The sequence below is a fragment of the Syngnathus scovelli genome, chromosome 3 (genome assembly GCF_024217435.2).
Source record: "Syngnathus scovelli strain Florida chromosome 3, RoL_Ssco_1.2, whole genome shotgun sequence".
Taxonomy (NCBI): domain Eukaryota; kingdom Metazoa; phylum Chordata; class Actinopteri; order Syngnathiformes; family Syngnathidae; genus Syngnathus; species Syngnathus scovelli.
Window position 1 is genome coordinate 24,515,467 of NC_090849.1, and position 27,677 is coordinate 24,543,143.

The 27,677-nt window shown below is 44.0% G+C and overlaps 5 protein-coding genes across 16 annotated transcripts in view; 2 read left to right on the plus strand and 3 right to left on the minus strand.

Moving 5' to 3' along the window:
- The window catches only part of LOC125994275 (potassium channel subfamily T member 1), a 32,247-nt gene extending 25,013 nt beyond the window's left edge, over positions 1-7,234 (minus strand). For 5 of the 9 annotated variants that reach the window (XM_049763526.2, XM_049763524.2, XM_049763522.2 and 2 more), the window contains exons 1-3: positions 6,981-7,232; positions 3,801-3,849; positions 3,538-3,708 (exon numbers count right to left, since the gene is read on the minus strand). In XM_049763526.2, the coding sequence (XP_049619483.1) occupies positions 3,538-3,708; positions 3,801-3,849; positions 6,981-7,047 (287 nt within the window). In that variant the 5' untranslated portion in view covers positions 7,048-7,232. Of the gene's footprint in view, positions 1-3,537; positions 3,709-3,800; positions 3,850-5,244; positions 5,823-6,980 lie in introns of those variants that run through there. The other 4 variants (XM_049763521.2, XM_049763519.2, XM_049763517.2 and 1 more) reach the window with 2 other exon arrangements.
- A 966-nt stretch (positions 7,235-8,200) lies between these two features.
- si:ch73-29c22.1 (kelch-like protein diablo) lies at positions 8,201-14,114 on the minus strand. 2 transcript variants are annotated; one of them, XM_049762114.2, is made up of 8 exons: positions 13,874-14,114; positions 13,370-13,467; positions 12,758-12,941; positions 11,625-11,768; positions 11,288-11,421; positions 9,849-10,060; positions 9,650-9,756; positions 8,201-8,949 (listed from the first exon to the last, which is right to left on the minus strand). In XM_049762114.2, the coding sequence occupies exons 1-8, from the start codon at positions 13,894-13,896 to the stop codon at positions 8,892-8,894; spliced, it is 960 nt and encodes a 319-aa protein (XP_049618071.1). In that variant the 5' UTR covers positions 13,897-14,114; the 3' UTR covers positions 8,201-8,891. The 2 variants fall into 2 exon arrangements, with proteins under 2 accessions (XP_049618071.1, XP_049618072.1); XM_049762115.2 differs by lacking the exons at positions 13,370-13,467; positions 13,874-14,114 and adding an exon at positions 13,052-13,312.
- A 3,070-nt stretch (positions 14,115-17,184) lies between these two features.
- Positions 17,185-27,677, minus strand: part of zgc:101858 (uncharacterized protein LOC449555 homolog) — a 48,198-nt gene continuing 37,705 nt past the window's right edge. The window contains exons 16-20 of the transcript XR_011086587.1: positions 25,737-26,034; positions 22,617-22,669; positions 18,149-22,476; positions 17,945-18,063; positions 17,185-17,465 (exon numbers count right to left, since the gene is read on the minus strand). The gene's annotated coding sequence lies outside the window, so the exon portion shown is untranslated. The remainder of the gene's footprint in view (positions 17,466-17,944; positions 18,064-18,148; positions 22,477-22,616; positions 22,670-25,736; positions 26,035-27,677) is intronic.
- Positions 17,379-21,937, plus strand: LOC125993528 (uncharacterized). Of its 2 annotated transcripts, XM_049762113.1 has the most exons (10): positions 17,379-17,490; positions 17,903-18,076; positions 18,143-18,308; positions 18,448-18,631; positions 18,726-18,817; positions 18,955-19,305; positions 19,403-19,573; positions 19,752-19,945; positions 20,520-20,743; positions 21,142-21,937. In XM_049762113.1, the coding sequence occupies exons 1-10, from the start codon at positions 17,389-17,391 to the stop codon at positions 21,695-21,697; spliced, it is 2,214 nt and encodes a 737-aa protein (XP_049618070.1). In that variant the 5' UTR covers positions 17,379-17,388; the 3' UTR covers positions 21,698-21,937. The 2 variants fall into 2 exon arrangements, with proteins under 2 accessions (XP_049618070.1, XP_068506169.1); XM_068650068.1 differs by having other exon boundaries at positions 18,726-19,573.
- Positions 27,296-27,677, plus strand: part of LOC125993526 (collagen alpha-1(XXVII) chain B) — a 32,533-nt gene continuing 32,151 nt past the window's right edge. The window contains exon 1 of one of the 2 annotated variants that reach the window (XM_049762110.2): positions 27,296-27,626. In XM_049762110.2, coding sequence (XP_049618067.1) covers positions 27,580-27,626 — 47 coding nt within the window. In that variant the 5' untranslated portion in view covers positions 27,296-27,579. The remainder of the gene's footprint in view (positions 27,627-27,677) is intronic. The other variant, XM_049762111.2, reaches the window with a different exon arrangement.

Genomic DNA, 27,677 nt, shown 5'->3' on the forward strand with positions numbered 1-27,677 from the left:
GTTTCCTCACTAAGTAAATTATATTCATATCGCTTTTTTATAGTGGACTGGAAAAGTGCTTTGCATAAATATAGTCTTTTTATTTTCCTCTATAAAAGCGCAATATTAATTTTGCTTCTACTTTTGGGGTCATGATGGTGGTTAGTATATATATATATATATATATATATATTTTTTTTTTTTAAGTCAGTGGTGAGAAGCACTAGTACCTCGTCTGAGTGCTGCAATTTTTGATTAAATTTCTGTCAGCAGAGATTTACTTGTCCTGTGAAGTAGAATTTATATAGACTCAAAAAGTGGAATTTAAAATAGTACAGAAGAGCAGCCAAAGTTGGGCGTTACCTTGGCAGAGATTAGGACTAAAAATGGCAGCTTTCCAGCAGACACTCACAACTTGGTTTTTTTTTGTTTGTTTTTTTGGACTGAGGCCCGCCTGCATGATGTCCAACAAGAAGTAGCAGCACGCTAAATTACCAGCCACGCTTAAAAGAAAGCAACTTTGACAGGGGTCATGCTCTTGAGTCTTACAGAAAACATGAGTAGCAATATTAGCATTGACTGTTAGCCGCCAGAATGCTAGTGGATTATCCACGGATGATATCTTTCAATGTTTTTGCGTCTGAAGGAATTTAAGAATCGCACTGTACATGAAACGACACGGCGCCTTGCCACAGTCGCAAATGTTTCACGGGTCAGCCATTCTGGACGTTCTGGATTTAGTGGCCAATTAACACCACTTATTCTGTCAACTCCCTTCTGTACGCCGTCTCATTCAAACAGAGAAAAACACCCGGCTCGATTATACACGGAGAGGAAAAGATGGATGGAACCAATTTTATACCTGCAGTTTGTTGTGTGTGTGTGTGTGTGTGTGTTTTTTTTCCTCTCTGGAAGAGGCTTGCTTCTATTTCTGACAATGGCTGAGACAAGCCCCCCCCCCCCCCACTTCCACTGGCTGACACGCTGAGAAACAAACCCACACGCTCTCCAAGGTATAATCAGAATGACACATAGGTGCGCACACACACACACAAACACACACATACATGACAAAACACCAAAATCACTTCCCAGCTCACACTGTCGCAGTCATTAAAGTCCTCAAACACTAGTTTGAGTCTGGCGATAATAACATCTGTGAAGGGGAGGGAGGACCCCCCCCCCCCACACACACACACAAGTTAACACACCCTCAATCTCTGCAGCACTTTGCAAAAGTGGATTCAACGAGGATATACCAACTTGTAACAAGGCCCAATTATGCTAATTTGCAGCAGCACACTTTTATTCTGGAACTCCACTTGATACATATTTACAAGATCCTCCATTATCTGGCCCCACGCTTCATCTCCTGGCTGCTATTTTAGCACCTATTTCATTAAGCCCCCACACTCATCAGGAGAAAGCCCCCCTCCCGTTGCCTCTGATTAGGTGACTGTTGAAAAGCTGTGATTCGTGGGTGCGCCGGGCATCGAGCCCATGACTGTATAGACACCCGTGACAAGTCAACTTTTACTTTTAAAAAGAGCAGAAACTTTTCTTTTTACATATTCCACACAAATAATTTGAGAATATTCCCCCCCAAAAAATAATTAAAAAATCAATATGATAACATGAAGAAATTTACGACACTCTGGGAAAAAAGGGACACAAAATGGCCACCGATTTTTACAGTTTATCAGATGAATCAAATGGAAATGAGTTGTGGCTGGGCGAAACTCTAACTGGAAAAAAGTCAAGCTCTACATTTTAATGTTCTCAAAAAAATGTGACATACAACCTGAATGAACCCAACATGTATGTATGTTTTCAGATCATTGGAGAAAGAGCAGAGTGGGATTAAATCTCAGCCATGCTAACCATGCTAACCGCTACACCAACGGGCTGCTTTATGTACCTCACAAACAGCTGACGTGAACATTTTCACAACATTACTTTCTACTTAACATATAACAAGCTCGACTGTAAATAAATGTGCCTCTTAGCTGGACCCTACTTATCCATGAAATGTTGTCAAGTAAATTATCTTTATCGCTTCAATACTTCAGACAACAGCCGTTGAATGTGACAGCATGACAAACAGAAGCAAGCAGACGCCAAAGGCTATCAAGACAGCGAGCAGGGAGGGGAGGGGGGGGGGGGGAGGGGGTGCGTGTCCCTCCAGGGGCTAATTTGTTTCCAAGCTTTTCACTTGATGAGACTTGAGCGGAGGAAATAATCAAGATCACGAAAGCGTGAGGATACGGCAGAGCAACTAATGGCCGGTCCCCGAAGCTCAGTCACATCATTTGCTTCTGCTCTGCTGCCGGCCAAACCAGCAATGACACGACCGCACCGTCAACAGCATCGTGCGCCGCTACTCTGGCGTCTTCATTTGCGTCTACATTTCATAGAAATGTGCAAAGGGGAGAGTGGGCGTTGAATTACAGATGTTATTTGTATTGGAAATGCAATAACTGCTATGTTGGCACACACACACACACACACACACGCACACGCACACAAAGGATTCAAATTGACTTGCGATATCTTGGATGGTTTCTAAGCTTCTTCTCTTTTATGTCAGCAATGTGAGGAAGAAAAAAAAAAAGATGCAGTTTCATGAATAAAAAAATACATCTCGGGACTCTGAGGGGAAAAATGAAGCATACAAGCGTGTCCTTGCAGAGAGCAAAACATGGGAGCGCGAGTCGAAACGCTTACGCGTAGACAAAACATTTTTCCCTTGATGTAAATCTCAGTGACAACAGCGCACAACGGGGGAGACGCTAAAACCGACGACGAGCGCAACCGGAAATGACAAAGCCGTGTCGAGACAGAACAACTAACCGAGGCGACAAGGCGGAACATCGTATTTACAGTCATGTCACACGAGACTGTCCCCAACGGGGGCGGCGGGAATAATCTTCCCGTTGGCACACACGTTGGATCAATGAGCTAATTGCGATCCGCCGCAGCCGTTCAAACAATGTTATTGATTCATTGCTGAGATATTGCTGCATCCACAAGCAACCGGACGCCTGAAGTGGGAAAGATAACGTGGACAATGTGATGCCTGTTGGATGCAGCGACTAAATGACCAGACAAGCCGCTTGCCATAGAAAGGCGCAGTGATGCGAGCCTGCTGGCTGCTTCAGCAAATGGAAAAAAAAGATATCAGATTAATAAGTTATCTTAAAAAGTTAAAAAGTCATGCTAATTCACCTCACAGTGGCTTTTGTTTTAATGCAGTTGGAAAAAGCAATAGAAAGCATACACTCCATTTGCTCTGCAGCAGCACTGCACTGAGCCAAGGAGCTTTATTTCAGCACCATGGAGAGCTCATCAGATGCTGGGGTTTTTTGCCCTCCCGGGCCTCTTCCAGCATCTGCTGGTCCTCATCTCAAACCACAGCAATAATTCAACTCTTAAGGGACTCCCAAGAGCGCAGGCTACTCGAGCTCGGGCCATTTCCACGCCAGGGGATCGAACATGTACGTCGCAACAAACACAAGGGGCTTTAAAAACCAGCGACGCTTCGAAGAGCTTTTACGCTACCTGTCTTCGTTCTGAAAGGTCTGGTCGCCCAGCAGGAGGTCCCTGAAGCGGTAGCGAGGCGGAAGGGGAGGCACTTCGGTATCCACTTCAGCCATCTTGAGAGTAGAAATGTCCAGGATGACACCAGAGTTGCTGCTGTTGTTCCTCTGAAGGGTCTCAGTTGAGGGCCTGCTGGGAAAACCAAAAGGCGACACCATCAGCATGCATTCCTATTTCTTGAACACACTGAAAATACAAAAACAAATTCAATTTGGTTTTCTTACCTGTCGCCATGGGAACTCGATGATCGGCGTGGAGGGCTCATGGCTGCCTCTTGTGGAACGTTTTGGAATGAGGAACCCAGAGTGAGAAAGAGACACAAGAGGAGTTCTTTTGAGGAATAAATCACAGATGCTGTAATGCAATCAATTCATGCCTTGTCTGTCTCATCCTTGTTGGTCTTATTTTACAAATGGCTCCGCATGCCCAGCCTCGTGATTAATGCGTCTGGGAACCCTGTTTGGATTGGTCTCGGAAAAGCTCGACAGCGGGAACAGTAGTTCGGGTGGTACGTAACAACTTTGCGTTGTGAGTGGTGGCCACAGCGTGGCGTGGGCAGCTTTGAGTGGGCTTAATGTGAAGAGGGGTGGGTGGACATCAGGAATGGAAAGGGGCAGGTTGCATGCTTCCTTCAGGGGGGCGGGGGGGGGACACAATTACAAGATGAAGCCCTACAAGCATGCCGGTGAACTGAGCAGTGACCTTTATGTTTTCAACGGAAATAATGGGTGAGTCACAACCGGTTTAATGGAATCGTTGCGGAGTGCAGATTCGGGTCATAAAGACAAATGGAGCAAAGGGGGGGGGGGGGGGGGGGAATGGAGGCAAGCTCTGGTTTGCAGACTATTAAAACACTCAAACAAAGATAATTTAATCCATCTATGCATGCATTTTCTATAGAGCTTGCCTCATAGGGATCATGGATGAGCTACTGACTCAACTGGATGCTAACCACAACTGCACCGCCCAGCCCACTGCGGCAATCATAAAGGCTTATTGTGCCCGATTCGCTTCTTTAAGTAAAATATATGCAGAGAAATACAACTGCTCAATGACTAAATGAAAACTTATTATCTAGGGATAGGTGAGCAGCGATACCAGGTAACCGATACCTGGTATCAGTTCTGGAACGTATTGGGTACTTGTGTAGGCTGCTGATCCAAGCCTATGCTAATTAAAGCAGGTCTTCAATTCTGTTCCTCTAGGGTTTCCTGGATATTTTGTCTGCTTGGTACAACTTAATGCAAATAATCAGGTTTGTTTTTTCCATAAATACGTTAAACTTAAAAAAGTCAAGTCACTAATAAAGTAACTTGCAATCTAATGAAGCTCCTTTTAAAATCAAGTAATCAGTAAACTAACAAAGTTATTTTTTCAAGATTACTGTGACAACAATGATGTCAAAATGTGACAACAAATGTGAAATGCCGCGGGACCCATTAAGGACCCTAAGCCAAGTTTGGAAAAGCCGAACTCGGAACGATTATCACAATGATTTCTTTCTTTCTTTCATAGTTTTAACATAACTTGTCAGAGTTACAAAATGTATCGAATTAAATGACTACACCTGGAAATGCCAACTATTTTCCTAGTCAACTTTGCATCACACCAACACCAATACAAACAGATTTGCATTTGTTTGTCCTTGTTTTGCTCCATGTCATCTACCTGCCTGCGTCCCCGTTCCTAATCGCGGTCCCATCAGCGTAAACTTGCTCTCCGGCGTTGCTTCCGTGACAGCGGGTCAGCCCCACCACCGCGTCCGTGACAAAGCCGAGTCATTTTCTTCCACAAAACGTGGTCCGGACGGAACACACAGACACTCGGGAGGTCAACAAGGTCGAACAGAGCGAACGCAGCACGTCACGCTCAAGCTAGCTGGCTGCCTGCCTGCTTCGCTCGATGGATGTTTCTTCCAAGGTAGCTTGTGGCAGCTGCCCAGAAAAGTAGTCCGTCTTCAGCTCTGATTGGCTGACGCGCTATTCCCAAAAAGATTTACAACACACCTGACGACCAATTGAAATATCAATCCGCCGGCCGGCCGGCCGGTGTTGCGCACCGGCAATTCCAAGGCAGCTTCACGCCAATGCGGAGTGACTTGCGTGTCCCTTAGCAACAACTTTGTTAGCGACTTGACGAACTAACATTACCCTGCATCGAAATCCGCTGCGTTTGTCTCTTAGCAAGCTACCGCATTAAGTCATGTCGACTAGCTAAACGCGCACGCTGGCTGGCTGGCAAGAACCTGCTGTTGTCAGCATCAGCATATTTTCCTCTGGAGGACACCAACCAGATGAGGAAGAGGACGGGCAGGGAGGAAGGGAGGGAGGAAGGCGCTCATGCCTAAACCTGGAAGCACCTACGGCCGTCACGCCATCTACCGACCAAGCAGGGAGATGTTTTTGTGTGAGGAGGGGCATTAAATATTCTCAGTGGTCAGGAAAATGTCGCAGACTAATGAAACGCTGAGGTCTTTGCACACAATAGTAGCTCCTAAAATGTGTCTTCATTTGACTTGCTTTGGATAGACATGATTTTGGCATGGCCCGCACACTGCTCTGCTAACTACCCTGTGAAATCAACAGTTAGACATGATGTTACTGTCTTGTCCACCAAAAAAGTCATTTTGAGTATGGATGATCAATTTTCTTGATCACCTTTTGCATGTGTCCCTATCAGCAGCGACACATTGTGTGGTAGCTGCCTCTTTAGGAAGGCAGCCTCTGATGTTTTCAGCGACAAGCATTTTGGTGTCAATGAAGGCTGAAATCAGTGCATAGTGCAAAATATAAATTTACATTGATATATTTCATCATGTCATGTAAACGTATCCACGCTGACATTTTAATCAGTACACGGCTCGCTAACCTACTCATTTTGCGAAGTGAAGGTCCACCAAGTGTTTAATAAATGTATTTATTATTCATGTAACCTAAAGCAATTGAAAAACTGCGAATTGCTAATATAAGATAAAATGTCCACCTAGTTTTGCATGTTCACTGTTCAATGGAAAATGACAACTTTTGGTGGGTAAAACAGGGAAGCTTATATTTTTTGTCATCGCTTTAAACATCACTTGAGCAACAATTTATACTTCTTGCCAAAATGTTGCAATTTCTTGTTGAAGCTTTCATGCACCTCGTGATTGAGTCATTTTATAATAAATGAGGCGTAATGTCAAGGCCAATGCTCTCAAGATAACAGACGGAAAATCCATCCCCACAGTTTGTGGACAGAAACAGACGAGATGATCATTTCTAATTGTCAATATTTTGTCTATGACGTTGCTATCGACTTCATTGACATAAGACTGGGAGGAAACTACATCTCAAAGACACCTGATGATGATATTGACTCCATCTTAAGAACTTCTAATATGCACAAATTTGCCATTTAATACATACCTGGAGCTGCTCTGTCCTCCACCATCTGTCTCACAATGGAGCCCCTCAAGTTGAAGAAAACATTCATTGTGCACGCGCTGACGGGGAGCGGGGCTGGATGGCCGACGTCTCCGGGAAAGCTGTTTGCGGCGCCGTGTGCGTATTCCTTGTGCTCGCTCAGGCAGCCTCAACCGCGTTTCAGCCCATTATCCTCCAGGGGGCAAGAGCCCTCCGAGCGGAGCGTCATCGTTTTGAAAGCCCACACAGCCACTTATGGTGTGCTGTGCAGTGCCGTGCCGTGCCGTGCCGTGCCGTGCTGGCTGGCTGGCTGGCTGGCTGGCTGGGTGGCTGGCTGGCGCATCTCACTCACTAGCTCGCCTCACTCTGGCGCTCCATTTCCTCCAGATTTCAACGAAACGTGATCGGCTTTATGTTTGCACAAGGAAGACTGTGAACCGTGATGTAATAAGAACAGAGAAGCACACACACACAATGCAGTGTGCTTGGAAGGAACACTATTTTATTTCCAGTATATTGCTACAATATTTCACTTTTATGACATTCTCTCTGCACTTCTTGCAGCTTCTCAAAATCTCATCTCACTTTGCAAACACTCCAGTCTTTGCTTCCACTGAAATGTTGTCGCAGTGGAACACTATCTGTATCAGGAATTTGTCTCCTTTGCTTCCCTTCCTCATAGGACATCATAAAAATATGAAGAATCGATTCAGGGTCCGGCTGTCACCGTCATAAAACAACATGAATGCTTAAAAATATTCTGTAATGAATACATTAAAACATCATTCATCACTCATATTTACAGGTAAACTCATCAAACTTTAATGAAGATTGCGAGGCATAATGAAAATCTAAAAGATTCCTAACGCTTGCTGAAATGAGGTTCAGTGAGGTTAACGAACATCGTGCAAGATTTTAAAAAAATGTTTTTATGCTACTACTATAATTTACTTTCTGTTTATTATGTCAAGAACATCGCTGTGGGACTAGTAAAGGTTGATTCTCACAGTGTCGTGCGGGGGCTCCCCCTAGTGGCGAGCAAAACTACATCACTGCTTAAATACAGTTCATTCATATTTAACTTTTTAGGTACATATTTTATACAGCGACCCTAATGAGGTGAAGGGGTTGGAATTGAGCAATCCAATCGTCCCACTTTATGTTTGAATTTTCAATTTTTTCCAATTTAAAATTGAAAAAATTCCAAATTATGTTGAGCTATATTACATATCAATTCGTCTTTTATTGACGAGATGCATACCACATTGAGAGTGCTGACAAGTTCATTCGTATGTACGTAAAATGACAACAAGAAACTCAAATCGTCTGAGCCGTACCATTGAATCGAATGGAATCGTAATCCCTTCTTGAATTGTATCACACCCCACGTATCGAGCTACGTATCCCATCAGCTTTCAGTGGTGGGATGGACATGGTTCGTAAGCAAGTACATTGTAAACGTGCTCTTTTTTTTTTTTCCCCCTTCATCTTAATATTACCTGTTGTTAACATCTTTGTAAACACCACTCTCTTCCATTATTCCCTGGCTTGAAAATACCCAAGAGCTTCCGCTGCACTTTACATAACACTTAGTCACCCCCTCTTATTGTCCATGCATGTATAGACCACCTCTAAAAGATCCATTTTTGTATGGAAGAAGAGGACATAAAAATAGCAGTGATGTAACCTTGTAGCCTCTAATGTGCTTCCATTCAATGCGTGGACTTGTTTTCCACCAGCGGTTTACTAATGCAACTCATTTTTGAGCAAACTGTTCAATTATTCAGTCATTATGCTGCCAGGGATTGAAGCTTATCACAGCATGTCCTCAAGCCTGGCACTGGCATCCGTTAGCCCATCTTTGTCTCCATCACTTCTGTCCCGCTCCTGTAATAACGCGCCATTGTCGAGGGCTCAGTACAGCACGGCCGCTCTGCCTCCTGGATGCTTGCTCTTCATACTTCCAAAGTGTCTAAAAACAGACAAGCCAAAGGGAAACGGTCAGACGGCGGGCGCCGCAGTCAGATGCAGGAGGAAGCCTCAAGGCTTACGTAGGAGCCTCGCATGAATCATAAAGTCGCGCTGTCTCGACGTTTTGATTTGAATGTCATCGGAAGTAGCGCCAAAGTTAGTTGCGTTGCGTTGCAGTGGGAGCCTTTGATTAACGGATCTGGGAACTTTTCCGTGTAACTGTCATGACTCACCTGTGGTAGCACTAGCTCGTCTGTTATAGGTTGGAATACACAATCCGAAATCTACAACCAAGATAATAAAACTATTGGGCACAGCAAAACCTCTCTTTATGTATTATCGCTGTGAAATCGTATTTTCAATTATCTAATTTTTTAAATGTGTTTTCAAAATTTTACAGATATAAATATTTCTTATATTTCTTCTTCTTCTAAAGAAAATCATGATTAAAAATCACATTTCAGCTGCTTGTTTAATTAGGTTTTCGTTTACAACTCGTGGTATCAACATTTTTGTTTATTTATATGAAACAATCCTATCTTTTCATTTTTACCCCCCCCCCCTCCCCGTGAAAGCAATGAAAAACAAATTAACCAAATAGAGCCAAGCATGGAATTAGCGGGCAATATTGCTAATTATAAAACCCACTCAACAACAGCGCTGTAATTAAACCGGGAGGACCGTAGCGATTCTCCTCTTACCTCCAAGCGTTGCTTTCACTGTTGTAAACTTCGATTGTTTTCAAATCTGCAACGCCGTCCGAGCCCCCCGCGGCCAGCAAAGCACCTTTGAACACCACGAGAGACACCTGAAAACAAAAACATTCACAATGTCACCCGTTAGGGAAAATGTCACCGTCGACATTTGCAAAGGCCCGACCGAATGCATCCGCTCGCTCACGTTATCTCTCTTGCTTCTCATGCGTTTGACAGGAGTCCACCTGCTGGTGTCCGGGTCGAGGCGCTCCGCCGAGCACAGACGCAAGCCGAGGTCGTCCCTGCCCCCGGCCACGTAGATGTGTCCCAGGTACACGGCGCAGCCCGCGTTCTCTCTGGGAGTGGACATGTGGGCACATATGGACCAGGTGCCGTCTTCGAGGCTGTATTTCTCCACTGTGAAACATTTACGTACTCTTAGTACAATGACACCGTAAGACCAGTTATATCTTTATTTTTAAATGCGCCCAAATTATTGTTGGGTATTGAAAAGAAAAATGCAGACGTTGAACTTGACCGAAATAGCTTGTGGGAATTTCACGGGCATGCGCTTCTCAGAGACGGAAATAGTCAAAATGGGTGGCAGCGTGACATAACTGTTGTTTTTCTTTGATAAGGCCAGTCCGTGTGTATGTGTGCGTTTGTGTGTGCGCGTGCGTGCGTGCGTGTGTGTGAGAGAGAGACCACGCGAGTGTGCGTGAGGTCACGTCTGCTTGACGTCAAAGTAAGCGGAAGTCAAGTATTAAATTACACAATAAAAGTCCAAATTCATGCTTTGGGGTTTTGTCATTGCTTGAAAAAATACGGTGTGCATTTTCCATTCCTGTGCAGTGGAAACTGTGACGTTAAACATATTATGTTCCGGGATTTTTTTTTTTAATATGAAGCAATTTTCCCATAGGAAATAACAGCAGGGCTCAAGCTTTAAACCTTTATTGTTTTGTTTTAAGTATCTTATAATCTCATTAGCGGTCATACAATTGTAAAAAGATGCTCATGAGAGCACGATTTTTTTTTTCATAAACAATAAAAGAGCCAAATAAGTGCAGCATTCTCAAGGCTGTGTCATTCAAAATGATGAGTTGAACCTTTTGTCCGGCCTGGTTGGTCAAATTCTAAATTGTCTAACTGTACAGCAGGTACAATTGGGTTGCTTGTTTTGTTTAATTATTATTTTTGCTGCTAAGCTCCAGCCAATACTGCAAAATAGCATCTGCTTTTATGACGCAAATAAAGAGATACTAACAACAAATGTGCATTGGTTAATTAAAAAAAAGCCGAGTCAGGGAAAAACATTCTTTTTCTGCCTGGAATCACGGCCAAATTTGTACTTGGATTCTTTGTATTTTGCTCATTACAAGCAATTAAAGCAGCCAGTGATTTAAAGGCGAATATTTTAAGGACATGGGAGCCTGTACACACTGGCGGAGTTAGAAGGGGGGCTGCTGGGGCACTGCCTCCTCACCCAGACATATGATTGGACAGGTGCCAGTCCAATTAATTGACTTTGGGTATTATTTTCCACATTTCCACGTCTTTGGAAACGCAACAAATCTTGATCAACATTTTTTGAAGAATTTAAAAATAAATAAATAAATAAATGAAAACATTCTTGAACAATACCTGAATTGAGTGCCAGGACTCCATCATTGCCTCCAATCACATACAAGTGATGGCCCAGCACGGCAGCCACAGCTCTGGCCCGTCTTGTCAGCATGGGCGCCTGCTTGCTCCAAGCGTTCATCTGTGGATCGTACCTGCAGCAACCAAAGAAGAACAACACCTATGTAACACCTACTCAGAATATGAGCTTTTTTTTTATTGTCTTCAACTCTGTTACATAAGATGCTTTTGAGGGACGTCAGAAAGAAAAAGAACATTCCCTGCACCCACAAAGTATATCAGTATAACAGCGTTCAGCACCACACTGAAGGTTGGTATGGAAATGTTGCTGCAGTACCTCTCCACGGTATTCACGGCTGCAATGCCGTCGTGTCCTCCAATGGCGTACAAGTATCCGTCCATGGCCACCACGCACACTCCACTGCGGGGGCTGCTCAAGGGTGCTACATCCGCACTCCAGCTGTCTGTGTCTGGGTCGTACCTACCGGGAGAGGGGGGGGGGGGGGGGTGTCAAGTGTTGAGGCAAAACAGACAGCTCCGCTCTAATTAGTCTTCAAACATTAATGAGGTAACAAACAAATACGCAGTCATGTCATAAAATGATATTTTATGTGCAGACACTTGTTGCTAGGCAGAATTCTTGGCACACAATCAATGGTGACCAATGAAAGAATTGACACATGCTTGTCAGGTTCGCTTGGCTGTTTGAATGGCAAACAAAGAAATGGTGATGGTGATGTGTTGAGCGAGCCAAAGTGACATTATGGAAAAAATGGCTTCAAAAATAGCACTGCATAGAATGCAAAACATTTAGTCGTAAACATGATGACTCTCCGTTACATTACATGACAAATTTGCTTGACCATGCATGGCCGACAATATTTATTTCAGTTTGGCATTCTTGGCTCACTGAGTACTATTTCTAGTAACCTTGTAGCCTTAATAGCGAGCTCTGGGATCCAACCCAATGCCTCATTTATTATCAGCCTGACTGACAAGTCATTTACATTTAGTTGGCATTGTCTCCGTAAAACGTTGCACACTTTAGCATCTTCCTCATTAGACTTCAATTAAATTGGCTGTTTGGTTGAGAGGGATGCATGTAAGCCTTTGAAAATCCCACAACAGCACTTCAGGGAATGCCTACTCTCCTCTCAGGTAACAGTGACGATGGCAGGCTGGAGTGGACGTTCCCCCAACTGGGTCTCGCTCGTCATTATGGCTCATTTTGTCAAGAAGTGTCTCTCTCTGTGAGAACTGGAGAGCAGCCAACTGCTTCGAGTTATTTGAGAGTGTTTGGAGCCAAGCATAGAGTCTACATGTGTGCATGTCCTTGTAAAACCCCCCCCCCCAAAAAAAAAAAAAAAACAAGTCCCACATGACTCATGTTGTCCAAGGCCACAAATAAATTCAGCTTTAATGCTGACCTCTGCTGTTCAGTGATATGTTTAGCAGCACAAAGCAGCTTACCTCTCCACGTTACTGTAACATCGGAGGTTGTCTTCCCCACCCACTGCGTACATCTTATTGTCCAAGGTGCCCACGGCCACCTCGCCCCTCTGCTTGACCATGCGAGCCGCCGTCCTCCACTCGTTAAATTCGGGACGGAACTGCTCCACCAGACAGGATGGGTCGTCCTTGGTCCAGCCGCCCACTGTGGAAACAAAACGGCAAAAAGCTCATTTGCTATTTAGGTTTTGCTTATTTATTTATTTACAGATATATTTATCTTTAAATGCATTTCTTTATTAATTTAATCTGTACTTAAGTAGCGAGTGTGAGTACTCTTCCGATGCCACGGTGACCTCATCGGAAAGCACTGTTCTCAAAAAAATGCTAACAGCAGAGTAACCAAGTTGAGATAAAAGTATCTCTTGGTTTTTACTGTGCGCGAGTAGCCTGACAGAATGTGTCACCGGCGCGGGCGCCTCATCAGGATGAAGCAGAATGTCTCCCTGGAAGGAGACCAACCAGCTGGCGCCAACACCACCTGCTGAACATCCTCCGATACGTCCACGGCTGTTCACTGTGGATTTAATCTTATCCTACGTAAGATGTCCCACCAGACGAGCAGACACTGACCCATAAATATCATGTCAGTGCCGACATCTTGGGGGGTGGCGCCGCCTTCGCCATCCTTGGATACCATGTGCTGATTTTGGGTCTCCTCAATGGATGACCTGCAAAGAGAAAATCAAAAGACGTGATATTTATGCAAACTATTTATGTAGACTTGCTGGGCATTGATTTTTATTCAAATTCATATTGTTGAGGGACTTGTTTTGAATATTAAATTGTTAAAAGAGGCTTTAAATGATCATTCCAGAAGATTAAAAGTCCAATTAGTTTTTTGCAAGCAAGAATATTTTAATTCAACGGGTTATCTCAGGCCACAGAAAAACGATTAGCATATATTTATTTATTTATTATTTGGTTTGTTTCCTGAAGTTCGGCTTAAAAAAAAAGATGAGTTGCTACAGTATATGCTTTTAATTGGACAACAAATCATTTCCAAAGCATTCAATTATTTCTTCTATTGACATGACGGCAACCAATCCCAAACGTGCGCAAAGTCGAGCCCCTTACCCTTGTTCATTGTATACTCCCATTTTTTTTCTCGCTCCGCGTTTCTACCTCCAGCAAGGCCTTCTGTCATCTGCCTTAAAAAGTGCCAGCGTCAACACTTTTGTAGTCAGCAAACTGAAGGAGCAAGCTTACTCTCTCTCCCTAGAAACACTGGCCACCCTCCTTAGTGATGTAACTGACCCCCTTCCACCCCCCATCTGTGCAGTTTGAAACCCAAGACTCCTCCTGAACATTTTATTTGTCAACTGTCGCGCTGTCGGAATTCTCGACATGCTTTCTTTTTTAGACAAGACTGCATCAGTTACTTGTGTGGAGGGGCGGGGCGCACACCCTTCCAAGGTCTTTCACTTTCCAGCAAATAAACCTCCCCAGTTGATAAAAATCTTGACACATGCATTGAAGGCTCTGTGATGTCAAATAAATCAAGCTAAATTCATCCTCTGACTGTTTCGGCGAGCTTTTCGAGATGCATCTCACCATCAGTCAGTGCTTGAATGACGGCGCTGACAACTGAGTCACAGAGTAGGCGTCAAAAAAAAAAGAAATCTTATAATGTGTGTTTCTAAATTGTGCAAAGTGGCCTTGCTTCACCTTGCAGTTTTATTGACGCATTCTGCTGGAATGCCATCTTGGTTGAAAGCGTTCTCAGCTTTTTATTTAGTCTGATGTCCGAGTTTGGTTAACGTCCGTCATCGCCTTGGTCTCTGACATTTAAGTTTGACAATGATTCATTTCCTGACTCACCGCATTTAAATAAGTGGCTAGCTTTAAGTCAACCCTCCGTATGATGCAGAAGCAGCCCGTGTATGGAAAAGAAGCAAACAATCCCCAGCCCGAACGCACCGAGCAAAAAGAAGATGGATTCTTCTCATTATCCAACGAGAAGTGGCCGAGATTTCCCCGGTGGCCCGCCGAGATGATCCGAATTTGCCCTCCAAGAATCAACGTTTGATGAACTGGGCGACTTTTATGCGCTCGCCCGGAGGCATTCCACTGTAACGGGCCTAATTTTCACAAGGTCAAGAGGTTTACTGAAGGAGGATTTGAAAAAACATAAATAAATAAATAAACAGATAAATAAATAAATAAATATAAGCAGTTGCTGTATATCAGGTGATTTGAGCATAAATTAAGAGCACACATGGAGGGCAAGGCGAGCTGTTGATCATGCGCAGGCAGGAGCTGGTGTGAAGTAGCTGATAGATATTTTACATGAACAGGTGGATGCTCCGTTTTTATCCCGGCAAATGCCTCACTCACCATGTCATCGCGGTAGACGATGTCATCTCTTGATCAAGCCGACAACCATCTAACCGTTATAAACGTTCCAAAATCGTACTCATTTGTACTCAACAAAATGCTAGCTGACCGTTTCTAGCAAGCTGCTTTGTTGCTGTGACAATTGTAGTTTTTGAAATTGACGAGGTCACAGCGCCTCCTTCAACAGATTGTATTCAAGGTGAAACTTTGTCGGGTAAATGTCAATGTTCTTTGTATTACTGACGGCAACTGTCATTGACAATTTTTTATGCCCGAGTGTGACGTAAATGGCAGCCATCCATTAAAGAGGAAAGGTCGGCCATGAAGTGCCATGTAGCAAAAACGAAGACCTGCCATTCTCAAAATGGCGGGTCTTTTTATATGTGTGTTAATGTATGAGATGTTCGTAAAATCTCTTTCCTCTTGTCTAGCTCAAGAAAGTCAGTGTTACATAATGCGCCTTGCAGACAGTAGGTGGTCATGTGATGGTCATGATGACTTTTGAGGGTTTTTGGATGTCACGCGTAGCGAAGGCCGGCTGGCTGAAAGGCTAAACTTCCTGCAGCTGTCCCCAATAGGATCTCCTAACAATAAAAGCAAGGCGCCAACGTAAGTGACCTTCAACCCTAACTTGTCATGAAGTCATTTTTGGACTCGGAGAGAGTGGAAGTTCATTTTGAAACGCTTTCATAGAGACCAGAATACAGAACGACACAAAGCTGGGAATGATTTGAATGATTTTTTTTTGACAAAGCAACGCTTTTGTGCTCTTGATGACAAAATGTCGCTTATTATCTATCCACTCAGACTGTGTGTGGAAGAAAAATAGATTTGAGTGCCAATCAGGCTGGGATTTTTCATCACTGTTATTTTTTGATTTTTTTTCATGGTTTTGAATTCAGTTAGTTTTAATTAATATTGTGCTTGTTAGTTTTTATGAGTTGCTATTTTTCTCTGAAAGGCTTACTTTGAACTTTTATTAGTTTTACTATTAACTTTAGTTTTTAAACATAAGTCAAAGTCATCTGTCAGCCAAATGATTGCCAATGTGACGATAATGAAATATGACACCTGATAGACAGGACTTTATGACATAAATGTGTATATGTGTGTGTGCCGGTAATGAATAACTTAAGTGTGAAAAATCAATGCGCAATAAGCATCGCTAATTTGCACAACTGCCATTTTCCAGCACAACTGTCAGTATGTTTTTAATATTTTCATAAATAAATGTCTTTCATTATGAAATGAATGGAAGGTCATATGTGTGACCGGTGCTTCCATTTATTTATCTATTTATTTTTTTATTATTGATTTATTTAATTATTTATTATTATCTTTTTATATTTTATTATACTATCATTATATATGATTATATTTATGATCTATTATTTACGTACCAATTCTGTTTTGACTTTTGTGCTACAGCATCTTAATTTAATAGTAGTGCCATCCCAGCTCTGTATTACCGTTTATATCAATATGACATGATTTTATTGCGGTACAGTTAGTGTGAAAAACTGCTCGGTCTTCTTGCACCCTCTAGTGCTAAAACGCAGAGTTGCAGAGTATTTGGGTTATTTTATTTGCTACACGAAAGCTGCAAATAGTTGAAATATTCCAAGCGACTCTCAGAATGATCATGATGTAGCATGTTACATCAAAATTGATCAATATAGATAAGGAGAAAATATCTCATTTATTTAGTCACTGTGCCTTGTAATTATTTACAATCAAGGTTAAAGGTCATGGTTGATCACCTGAGGATGTGACAGCTTCTCAGGTGTCACTTGTTGGAAAACTCGCAAAGCGACAGTATCACCTCACAAGCTGACAAGACAACAGGTAGGATATCTCGCTCCAGTGCCTTCTTTTCATGAGTCCGCCATTCGAAATATTATGTGATCTAACAAGAATGCTAGATCAAATAGTCCGAAATGACAAAATAATGACAGATCAGTTAAGTCGTGTTTGATTTCAGGTCATAAGAAAGGAAATTTGACATCTTGAGCTGATGTCTAATCCAAAACAAAACTGGAAGAACTCAAAGATCATTTTAACCTTGTCTCTTCGACTGTATTCATTTTTCTGATTGTAATCTGGTGTGAGTGAGAGGCAGTCTCTCAAATATGATGTCATCATAAATTGGAGATATCATCGTCAAAAGTCTTTTAGCCTGTTACTGTTGGGAAATATTTTCCTCCTGAGCTCCTTCAACTCATCAACTGTCCACTTTTTTCAGTTGGCCTGCTGTAATGGAGACATACCAGAAGGAATCACTGAGAAGAATCAGGCGGAACAGCCAAATGCTCCTGCAGGATCTCTTTTCAATCTGCACAGGAGGCAGAAATACTTCAGTAAGCTCTTCACATACTGTCAGCACCAAAAACAACAACCCCAAACTCATTTTGACATGTTCATCCCATCCAGGCTCAGTCAGGTCCAGTTGCCAAAACTAGTTTGCTCAGAGCAAAAAGGAAAACTCCTCCTCGATGGAGATGTCACACTCTATTGGCGTGTGCGCTATTTTAGCATTATTGAAAAGATTGATCACGTTAGGCATTTTGAAGATCCCTGAGAGTCGACGATGTCATAGCTTTTCATTTCTAGCACGTTATTTATATTGCAAAATGTTTTTTCCCACCAAATTTGCTGAAGTTTGATCCCTCAAGCAACTGTCCCAATAAACATCTTTATCCAAAGAAGTCATTATGTCGACTTCAAAACAACTCCTCAGACAAAAATCCCATTTGTTGTGTCTACCCGTAGCTGGACGATCTCACGGCGCGCTCTCGCAAAGATGACGTTTACCTGCCAGCCGTCACCGGGAAGGCCTCACTCCGAGGAAATCTCAGTCAGTCCTGCCCTTATCTCAACAACAGTAGAAGAGGATCCTTCTCGTCGGTCAGCTCGTACTCGACCGGAGGTCACTGCAACAAACAAGTAGGCGAAAACAAACAAGTAGGCAAAACGAAGCTTCCACTTATGGAACTTGCGTGGTGTTTTTAGAACTACCTCAGTGCGCAGAGAGAGGCTAAGAAATCCAACGTCACTGTGACCATGACGTATCTGGGACAAGGCCACCGGGGTTCAAGTCGAGATGAACTTAAAGTGCTCCAACAAGTCAACGGCGGGGAGAACATCTGCGTCTTCAAGGGCTCGGTGACTCCAGGAGGTACCGAGGTCGATCTGAATAGACGCAATGCAAATGATTTGACGTTTAAAATTCAAACAAGTCATTTTCAAGTGACATCAATTGCTCGCGGCATTCCTCAGGGTACCTTCCTGAGCCCACACTCATTTTCAACTTCCAGACCAGTTCAACTTCATTTCTCAAAGACACCGAGGCTTCCCCTTCAGCGCTTCCTTGTACGTTAACGGCATCAAGGTGGCCCGAATCAGCTCCTGCTGCGAGTACCGCTACTCGCCCGGCTTCCAGCAGGGTAAGAAGAGCTGCTTCCGGTTGTCCTGGCTCGCCGGTGGGATGCCTTGTCACAGGTGGGAATTCCGTACGCAAGTTTCCGTAGCGGCCGAGATCATACATTGTCAAGTGTGTAAGAGTGGGGCACGACATTTTTATTTTTTTTCCCAGATGCACAAGTCTTGGAAGCCAATACAGCTCCTGCCAGCAACTGAACAACAGCACAAAGGAGAGCTTAGTTCTCCCTCTCGTGCGACGCTCCGGTATAAACGACTTTTCCCATTCCTTCCTAAAGCTTTTTCATCTGCTCTTTTTTATTCGTCACAATCATTCATTCATACTCGAAAGCTACAACAAAATGTGCCGCCGTTCATTATTTTCGTTTTATGTTCCTGCCAAGACTCTAACGTCGCCACAGCGGCGTCATGTCCATCATCGCCTCTGTTTACCCCGACCAAAAAGGAGAATAAACCCGCAAGAGGGACAAGAAGACACGTCAAGGACAAGGCCGGTGGAGCCGCGGACAGCGGGGACCCCACGGCCATTAAAGAGACCTCCAACAAGAGAAGACGTAAGGGTCAAACTAATCAGAGCAGGAGCAAAGACAAGACGGCTACAAGCGAGAGCTCCCGAGGGTCGACCTTGTCCCACAAAAATGAGGGCCGAGCGTCATCTGCCAGACAGGACCTGCAGCGTCAAGGGTCACATGGCACTCACAAGCCGAACATCAACAAGACGGCAGATATACTCGGTGAGACCCGACTTGACCAACCTTTATACGCTTTTTGCATTTAACTGTCATCGTGGGGATAAGACACCAAAGATCAACATTGGTTTTGTTTTCCAAGACTGCTTACAGGATGAGGAAGTCCTGACTAAGCAGAAACGGGAGAAAGCGAGGGAGTCAAATAGGAATAACAGAGCTGGGGATGGACAGACAGACTTCGAAGAACAATATGTGCAGATGAGCAGCGAACTGGAGAAGAGCCCAAGCAAGCACAACTCCTTCCAAGCAAACAGTGAGCGAGGAAACTGCAGCCAAGTGGAAAGAGCTGCAGCGTGACACCACCGTGATTTACATAATAGGGAGAGAAGGTTCACTATGGAACAATCAAAGACATTAGCGACAATTTGGAGACACGTTCTAGTGCTTTTGAATAGCGCCAACGCTAACAATAACCCATTGTTTGTGCAAAGTGCTACAGAGGCGTCGGCTCCAGAAGAGACTGGCGTCGGGCCTCGCGGAGCCCGGCTCAGATGTGGAGCAGAGCGAAGAGAGCGACACCATCTTACCAGCAGATGGGGAGCCCGACAAAAGCGAGGATGGCGAGGGGGAAGAGGAGAAGACGGGTGAAGGAGAGCCGCTTCAAAATGGAGACCTGCAAGCGCAGGTGTGCTTAGAAAAATAAAAGGGTTATTTATTATGGATGGAAATGAAATATGTGTGTTTGCTAATTTTCTACTCGGGGGATGATGAAAAAGAAAGTCATATGACTGCTGCTGGTGCTGCCACAAGGATTTGATATTTCTTGCATCAATAGGGGGCAGTATATTAATATGAATGACCAGAAACTAGAGTCTATGCAGCATTTACAGTTGGAGGAAAAAAAAAAAAAACACGTTGATAGTTTTTGAATATCAAATGGTTTCTTATGCATTCGGAAATAGATTGATGTGCTTTTTTTGCTTTCTGGAAAATGAATGAGAAATTTCTCATGAATTTGAAAGATGTCGAAATGTAATTGCAAATGCGAGATAATGATTTTTCACCCTGCGGTTAATTGATTGGTAGTCAGATGACACAACTTGGCCTCCAGGGAACTATGACCTGCATCGTGAAATCTTTCGAGCTGGCTTCTAATTCCCCCAAGACCTTATGAAGATATGAAACAGCTCAGCAGCCCGCTTCTGAAAAATGACACCGTTCACATATTGCCGTGAATTTCTCCTGGTTTGTTGCCATAGCTGGAAGCCATGATCACAGTGCTGAGCACATCGGATGAGGTGGAGCAGCTGGTGCTCAGGAACACCGACCTGACGGACCAGCTTCTGCCCACTGTAGCGGACGCTCTGAAGAGCAGCTCGTCCGAGGTGGCTCTGCTCAACCTTAACCTCAACCTCATTGGCCCGGACGGGGCTGGCATTCTGCTGGACGTCCTGAAGGTGAAACCTCAGGTCAAAAGTTTACAGTAAGTGCTAACACCTGAAAAGACGGGGAAACATGAAAAAGCCAAGATAGGAACCCTAAACCTTATTTTGAGAATCGATTATTCCATCAATCAATCGGATAATATTTATTTTGCATTCAAGTGTTTTATTATTGTTGTTTATTTGGTGATTAAAAAATACTAATCACTAATTTTAAGTGAAACAATGAATACGATGAATCGATGATTAAAATAATTGCCGATTGATGTTTAGAATCGATTTTGTGACCTCTAGCTGCCAAACAATTACCAGGGACTCCAAAAAGGCCCCGTTTATGGCTGTAATCCAGAACGTACATTTGCGGGAGGGTGTGGGAATTTATTCCAAACCGATTTTCTTGCTAACAATAAGATCACACCATTTCTTTTCCCTTCTCTAGCTTGTTTGGAAACAGACTACGCGATGATGGCGCACTGGCCCTCCTGAGCGGCATAGCCGAGCTACAGGAGCAAACATGGAGAGCCGCCGGCGCCGCCGCCAACCTCAGCACTGGCGACAACTTGTTTTCACTTGTGGAACTGGACATTGGGGGAAACAACCTGAGCGGGGTGGGGCTGAAGGTTCTGGCGTCCTACATGAGGCAGCACTCGCACCTGCAGTATTTAGGTCTAGCTCAAACCGGCGGCCCGGATCTGGTGGCGTGGAAAGAACTTTTCGACAGTCTCAAAGGAAACGACTGGCTGACTCACATCATTCTAGACGAGAATAACCTGGGCGACCCCGGGGTCAGGCTGCTGGCCGATGTGTTGAAATCCAACGCCCGTCTGCAGATGCTGGATCTGGATGGCAACGACGTCACGGACGTGGGAGGAAACGACCTCATGGAGGCTTTACTTTGCAGGGGCCACGTTCCCATGAGGCATCTGAGTCTCGCCGAGAACAACATCAGCTCTGCGCTCATGCGGAGGATACGAGAAGAGGTGAAAGGAAAATGAGATCAATTTAGAGATGAACAATACAAAATATGTCGACGTTGATTGTTCTCTCGACTGTGAGAGAAAAAGATTTGCGATCAAAGCTTGTCAAGCCGGTGATTATCGCCTTGTCTCGACGGTGAAGTCTGCTGAAATCAATCCTCCTTAGATTTGATCTGATGGTCTTTCTTCGCCGTGGAGCGCTGATAAAGATGTTCTCCGAGGATGACGGATAAATAAAGCGGGCACACCTGAAGATAACATCCGTCCAAGTTGTCCTCATTTAAAACTCCACGCAGCTGCTTACGCTTTTGAAAGTACTTTTTTTTCGTTTCCCGCCTGGTTTGGCTGTTGATCTACGAGAATCTCAACGGGTCCATTTGTGCCCGACAAAGCGACGGCTGAGCTGTAATTCACATTCTCCTTTGATAGCGCCCCGCCGTCTCTGTTACATATAAATACATCAGGATCACTGACCCCCATTGTCCACCCACTCGTGTAATCTTTAGCCGGCTGGAAACAAATCCCGCTCGCTTGCTTTCCAGGTCCAAAAAAACAAGGCCTTCAGTGTGGAACGGAATTTACAGATTTGCCAGAGAGTTTCACCTTTGAGACCTCGTAGGCTGCCTTGCCGCATCTTATTTGTTCCGTCACACGCGTGAAAAATACATCAAGCTACGGTTTGATGAAAGAAATTAACCTTGAGATCTAGCGTTCAGTCTGACCACGCAGCTCAACAAGAACATATGGTTCTTTGGACCTCGAAAGCAATCCCACGCCAACAAGGTCCCGCAGGCTCGCTACTTAAATTAGCACCAAAGAGGGCCGAGACGGAGGACGTCGACAGAGGCCCGGTCGGCAGGTAGCAAACACAAATAGAACAGCAACATTTAGAAATGGACTTGGTGTGTTTGAGGAAGGCCAGGTGGGAAACGCGTACCTTCTGTTGGGTCCATTTCCAGACGTCGTCCGGTGCGACAGAAGCAACGAAGCCTGCAAAAGTATTCAGCAATTAGAATGAACCGCGTGCGGCGCTTTGAAGGAACAAAAGGTTCAATTTGAAGCCTTTATTGTGAGATTTGGATCAGTAAACAGGAACAAATGCGAGGGTGGAAAAAGCTTGGCGCCGTATGAAATTTGGCTTTCCAGATGTGCGAGATGTAGCACTGCCTTGGGATCTCCACATAACAGATCCTGCTTTTCTATGCCCCGGCAATTTATAGACGAGCACAGACGCAGCCAGCATCGTGCACGCACAAAACAGAGAAAATGATCGGTGTGTCATTCGCTCGCGCCATCACAACCGTAAGTCAACGCATTGTGCTGACGATGCAAGATTCATTTAAGATGATATACTTTCATTATCATTAAAGTATACCCATCGGCATATATTCTTTATCCTCACTAGATTGCATCATTAACAACAGTTCTCTGCAAGGCCTCGGTTGGTGCAGATCTGGAATTAAAAACGATATGCGATCTGAAACGGTACCTAGCGTTAACGTTATTAAAGGACATTTGACTAGCTGTTATAATATATAATATCATATATTATAATATAATATAATATAATAGCCAGTAAAGGTCCATCCCGTATTGTTGTCATAATAAACCCAGACGTGTGGAGCGCAAGCCGCACGGCCGCATAGAGTAGGTGACGCGGCATTGTGACGACGGCCAACGGATCCTTGAGAGTTGGCTGGGCTAACAATAGCCCCCGCTGCCGTTTGACATTTGGCAGCACGGCGAGCTTTTCAGTATGGATTACTCATCAGCGGTTTGATCCTCCGTGCAAATGTCAGCGCAACAATGCTTCTGACTTGGCAGCCGTTTCCGTCTCCCCGCCGCTCCACGGGGGTGTGAACGCTTGACAATAATGACCTATGCTTTCCCATTTATTAGAAAGAAACATCGTGACTACCACTTTCATAGTGGATAGAAATGACAAGCCTGACTCACACAGGCCGGCCGGCCGGCCGGCCCAGCGCAGGAAATGTAAGAATTGAGTCTCAGATGACTGATGGCTCCAACAGACCATCAAATGTTGGTTTTAGTGTGCAGCTTCACACCCAATCCAAAAAGAGTGCTAATGACCAAACACAGCCCGTTATATCTTCATCACCATTCCAGACGTTCGGGAAATATGACTGAATATAATACAGCTTGTTTTCAAATTAGTTTGACAATTTCATCAAAATGGAGTATTTTTTTTGAAGGTATATATTATGCTGTTAGAAATTTTTAAATTTTATATCATGAATTCGGGACGGCTGACTACTGATACCTGGTATCGGTACCGATACCAGCCTTATTTCACCGTATCGGTACTATCGGGCAATACCTGAATCGGCCGGCCTCTTGTGGCCACTTTACGAGCAGGAACTAAATTAGAAGAAGTTTTTTTGGGGGAAAATACGAGTGGTATCGGTTCTTAGTATCAATTCAAGTAACTACTACTCAATAATTGAGTACTAGTATCCATCTAAAAAGTGATATAAACATCGCTATCATAAATAAATCCATCATCCACTATTAGACTAACGTCACATTTCCATTTTGACATGTCAGACGCCATTTTTTTTTTGGGACTCCTAATCAGCGCTCGCCTCACCAGACTCAACAACGGCGCGTCATTAGCGACAGTTAATCAACCATTCAAAGCAACTCAAATGTCCTATCTGGGTGCAGCAGCACTTTTAAGCAAAACCCGCTATTAAATTAAGTCATGGTAGACTGATGTTCAATTTCCTGTTGTAACGTACGTATGGAACGAGTAAACAGCACCGGGGGGCACGCTCTTATTGGAGCCAGCTGTTTCGTGGAGGCTGCCATGCGATCACAAGGCCCCGAGACAGACAAAAGACGGCGTGTTTAGAAGACCAGAGTTTCCATCAGCAGCCGAACGGAACACATTCTTCTTCTCTTAATTTCAGACGTGGACGAAAAAAAAGTGCAGACCTCCATCCACCTAGGTGGAAAAAAAACTTCAGCACCAGTGTTGCCATAGGTACCGTGGAAAAACAAGCTGAGTGACTTTGATGACTTGATTTGAAAAGTAACTCGTTACTTTTTGGATGGAATCATGAATTACTGTGACGTGTGGGGAGAAAACAAAACAATGGCACCCGTATTGGATATCTGTTTAGATTTTCTTCCCTGGAGAGTTTTGGCTTGCAGTCAATGTTTTTTCACTTGGGTTAGATGGAAGCTGGCCCCCGAGGGCCAACATGAAAGAGATGTCAAGGCGAGGACCACCGAGATGATACGCATGAGACCACAACCCCCCTCTAACACTGGCGGCAGGAAACACATGCAAAGTACATTTTGGAACCTGCTCATCAAATAGGGACAGAATGAGTCCTGTTTTTGTGTTGTGCAGTTGAGGTCAAGCCACGTCGAAGGAAGGAAGGAAGGAATAACTTTTCAATGTATGCCGAGCAGCTGTGAGGCTAATTGAGTGTTTCGCCAAAAGTAGTGCCCAACAAACTAAAATTAATGCTATGGAAAAAATATAAAACTCAGAAGGCCGTTTACGAAGAGCAAGGCATCCAACTCGCTGACCCCTTGAATGTTTTTTTTTCAGGTGCACAGTCCCCCGTTTGTGTGCCCGATTACGCTAACACAATCCTGCTGCAGTAAAACAACTATAAAAAAAAAAAAAAATCAAGGATGAGCAGTCGGGAAGTGTTGCTAAGATTCTGCACATTTCTACTTTTCAAAAACAGATGTCAGTCTTCTGCGAACTGTTTTTCAAAATGACCGTGAACTGTTGCAACTTGCGAGTAGAGCCTCGGTTTATAAACTTAACTGGCTCTGATACGAAAATATATATTTGCAGGTCAAAGCAATTTATTATTATTCTTTTTACATTCAAATGAATGCGAAGCGAAAGTAAGCAATACGTTTTTTTTGTATTGTATTAATTTCTACAGCTGCTGGGTTAAGTTGGATAAGTTCCAGGTACCAAATGCACAACCCGTCATTGTGTTCCAATGAAGTAAGGAAAAAAAAAAAAAAATCACTTAGGAAGCCACAAAATGAAAATACGATTTTCCAGTACCTCGTCCATCACAGGCCCGTCGAGTATCTCTCTTGGGTCATGGGAGGCGTTCTTTGAAGGAGACAGGCTCGGTCCGCCTTCACAATGGGTGCACGGCGAGGCGAGGGGAGGGGTGGGGCCGAGCCGGGCCCTCGGCGGGATCCAGTTGCAAGCAGCTGAATCGCCGCTCTGTTGGGTTTCCCCTCGGACGCTGGCTGTCACCGTAGGTCAATGAGGACTTTCTCCACGCGGAGGAATTTCACAGTACACGAGCGGGCCTGCAACACGTCTCTGTCACTGCGGCGAGAACAGACGTGTTCTGGAAAGAAAGTTGCCATAAATAGACTGTCCATACGTTGACACCTCGTCATGTCACTTTTCAAACGGTGGTGCAAGATGAATATGACACAAGTGGACCTGACCTCAACGCGAGTGTTTATATACCTATTTGTCTGTCCGGTCGGTCGGTCGGTCGGGGTTACAAATGATGTGTCCGAGCCATGAGGAAAAAAAAAGATTGCTGAGGTGATTGCCTTCTAAGTGGCTTGTACATAAAATCTCGCTCACCTTTAGTATCTTCTGTCATTTGTCCTTTCACCCACCAGAGAGCACCCAACTGATTTTTACTCCAATTGAGATAAAAAAAAATATTAACAATGAAGGTTATTATAGTTATCAAAATACCTACAACTAAAACCCGAATTCTCTCTTCACACGACAAATACATGTTCTCTTGAATTAGATTCGCCAAGTGACTCATTCATATAAATTCACGAAGGTAATCCATTTTCAAGGTCTTGTTTTAAGTATCAAGATGGACATTTTGGGGAAATTGTGGTTTTGTAGTGCAGGATGTAGAAGGTTTGGACAGAAAATACAGCTGCGGTCACAATTGCTCTTCAACTCAACCGCTAACATTGTTCACTGAAAGCTAAAATAACATATGGCAAATGCAATAATACGCGTTTGGTTTTTTAGGTCGCTTTCTGTCCCGTTTTCAAACTATGACTAGCTGATTGGAAGGAATATGCACCCAAAAAATATATCAAAAAAATAATAAATAATGTTTTTTATCAGTAAAATTTTAGTAAACAACTTTTCATTTCTCCACTTTGCTTTGAATTTTCTTAACTAGCTATCCACTGGCTGGCCTCCCTTGAAATAACATTTAGGAATCCCCTTCATTACATCAACAGTTCATCTCGTCCCAGGACAATTCGAATTTCATTTATACACCCAACATGTGCAATTTTAAAATATCCTGCCATGTTGAAACGGCCCAAAGTCATTCATAAAGGACTTATTTCATTGAAACACTAATATTTAACTTCTCTTTAACTTGATTGTGTATGTTGGGGCTTCTTTCATTGTCACCATCCCCTAAATCCTTCCTGTAAAGCTCCACTCACGCATGCAAGAGGAGCCCCCCAGGAGGAGTTGGAGGGGGCTGCACACAGAGCTCGGGAGGGAGGGAGGGAGGGAGGGAGGAGGACACACCTTCAAGTCCCTGCTGCAGCTCCACAGCACGACAGAGGGAGGCATCCCCCCCCCCCCCCCCCCTACACACACACACCCCTCCTTCTCTTCTCCCCCTCACTCACGCAAGAAACTTTCATTTTCGGGAAAGTCTGCACGCTCACAACACATATAGGCACAGACGCGCGCAATGCCGCGAGGATTTGGGAAGACGCGCGCAGGTGGAAGACAATGACAGACTGCGTTTGACTTGTAACCTTAAATCACTTTCTTATTTGAGAGGGAAAAAAAAAGAACTTGGAAAAGAGTTGCAACCCGGGATGGAAAGAGCGCCTCTTCCTCATCCGGACAGGAGTGAAGCCCCCCAAGAAAGAATGAAGTAACCGCTATGGAGCCGGACAATGCCCCGCACTCCGAACTCAAAGGAGCCGGGGGGTGAGTCACCGTCTCACTTTTGCATCTTATTTCTGCACGCATGAGATAAAA

Bases quoted from the DNA above. Each gene is read 5' to 3' on its own strand.
- si:ch73-29c22.1 (XM_049762114.2), bottom strand. From the start codon at position 13,896: ATGGGAGTATACAATGAACAAGG. The intron at 13,468-13,873 runs GTAAGGGGCTCG...TTCTCTTTGCAG, and splicing joins GGAGTATACAATGAACAAGG to GTCATCCATTGAGGAGACCC. The intron at 10,061-11,287 runs GTATTGTTCAAG...AATGTTTCACAG, and splicing joins AGTCCTGGCACTCAATTCAG to TGGAGAAATACAGCCTCGAA.
- LOC125993528 (XM_068650068.1), top strand. From the start codon at position 17,389: ATGGAGACATACCAGAAGGAATCACTGAGAAGAATCAGGCGGAACAGC. The intron at 18,632-18,725 runs GTGGGAATTCCG...TTTTTTTCCCAG, and splicing joins GGTGGGATGCCTTGTCACAG to ATGCACAAGTCTTGGAAGCC. The intron at 19,574-19,751 runs GTGAGCGAGGAA...GTTTGTGCAAAG, and splicing joins CAACTCCTTCCAAGCAAACA to TGCTACAGAGGCGTCGGCTC.